Source organism: Camelina sativa, chromosome 13 (assembly GCF_000633955.1).
Source record: "Camelina sativa cultivar DH55 chromosome 13, Cs, whole genome shotgun sequence".
NCBI classification, from domain to species: Eukaryota; Viridiplantae; Streptophyta; class Magnoliopsida; order Brassicales; family Brassicaceae; genus Camelina; species Camelina sativa.
The window spans coordinates 20446476-20448250 of NC_025697.1; the positions used below are offsets into that span (position 1 = coordinate 20446476).

Below are 1775 nucleotides of genomic sequence, written 5' to 3' on the forward strand. Positions count from 1 at the left end.
CGATGAGATTCTACGGTAAGTTGTTTTGTGTGTTGTTAGTCATGTAGTTTTTGTAGCTTCTATGTGGGAAGTGCAGTTGGCTATTGACAAGTTGTTGGAAAGTGGGGGTCACACCGGTATCGGGAAGTACTATTGGCGGTGATTTGTGAAAGTAGATGTGTTGGATTATCCTACCCATCAGATGTACTGGATGGAAATTTAACTATATGTCGCTATATTATATTTTTAATTCTCATAAAATTAAAATTCCAGGGTTACATTAATCTAATTGATGTATTTAGATAGATATATTAGGTCAGCATGCTCTTTGGATCGCATGAATCTTGAAGGATAAAAGCGGAAACAATAGGCTGATTATTAACTTTAATAATACGAATGAACAAATTGATTTGCTATGGATACATCAAAACAAGTAGAATCAACATTTATTCAATTAACAACTGAAAATAGGAGAATTCAAAGAATCTTAATCAGAAAAAAAAAAACATCGGAAAAAAGATAAAAACATTATAACCAATCAAAGGGTGGATACTGGATAGAGAATCAATTAAGCACATACAAAGCCAGAAGGGACCTTCTTGCCACAAACATTGAGAAGAAGGCTAAGAGAGATAGGAACATTAAGATTAATGCCTAAAACATTAGCCTTTAGGGCGGTGCAGAGACAAGCTGCGGCCTCAAGATCAACCAAACCGTTGAGGAGTGAGCAGCAAGGCTTGACTGGTGGTGTGCCTAACTCGATTTTGAGAAGATCCTTGAGGACATTGGCGCAAACACCGAGCTTGAGAGTGTCCCTTGGGCAGCTTCCAGTGGAGGAATGGCTGGGAGTAGGCTTTGGATTAGGCTTGGGTTTAGGGACTGGACTGCAGCCACCACCACACGCGGTGGTTAACGTGAAGAAGAGGATGTTAAATGTGAGAAAAATGACAAGGGAGGCTGAGATTTTTGAAGCCATCTTTCGAAGTATATATTTCTATTTTAGATAAGAAGTTCTAAAGAAAGAAGTGTTGCTAAAGAGAGTGGTGAAGATAAATGAAGAGATTGATCATCTATTTATATTAGGATTGTAAGGGGCTGGTCTGTTAATTAATGCTGTCATTACTAATTAATATTGAAGAATTATCAAAGGAATGTACATTTAAGTAACAGTAGTTAATGGATCTTTGTTTTCTTATGTGGTAACGAGATATATTTCATTCCAATCATGGGGGTACGTGGGTGGTGGTTGTATAATTTCGCATCAAATGAATTGGCGTATAAAGATTCTATGGATTTTGCACAATTTGTAATCAAAATTGAACATTGTTACCAAAACAAGCTTTAAATAAGAATCGATGCATATGTGTTCAATAATTACTCATAAGTGCCATGTGTAGTCGTATATGTGATTTAGCTGGCGATTTTGTTTGTAAATTACTAGTAATTTGGACTTTTTCTGACCAGAAAAAGTCTGGCTTTCACAATTTTATTGGCTTTATCCTTCTCGTTTGGATTATAAAAACTTGTATATCATAAACATTTTAAAGTTTTCAACAATTTACGGTGAAATATCATAGTTAACAATTAAAAATCTGTCCACAGTTAATTAATTTATTTGGCAACCAGTATATAAATGACACTTTAAATTATTTGCAGTGTAACAGATCTTTTAAATTACCCATTTTGTAGGGTTGTTGATTCTATTTTGTCATTAATATATAAAATTTAATTTTTGATAATGCTACTATGTTTGGAGTGACCTGCACTGAAAAATAAAAACTCAAATAAAAATTTTG

The 1775-nt window shown here is 34.4% G+C and overlaps 1 protein-coding gene across 1 annotated transcript; it reads right to left on the reverse strand.

Moving 5' to 3' along the window:
• LOC104737262 (lipid transfer protein EARLI 1-like) lies at positions 336-1031 on the reverse strand. The gene has a single exon (XM_010457396.2). The coding sequence runs from the start codon at positions 953-955 to the stop codon at positions 548-550; it is 408 nt and encodes a 135-aa protein (XP_010455698.1). The 5' UTR covers positions 956-1031; the 3' UTR covers positions 336-547.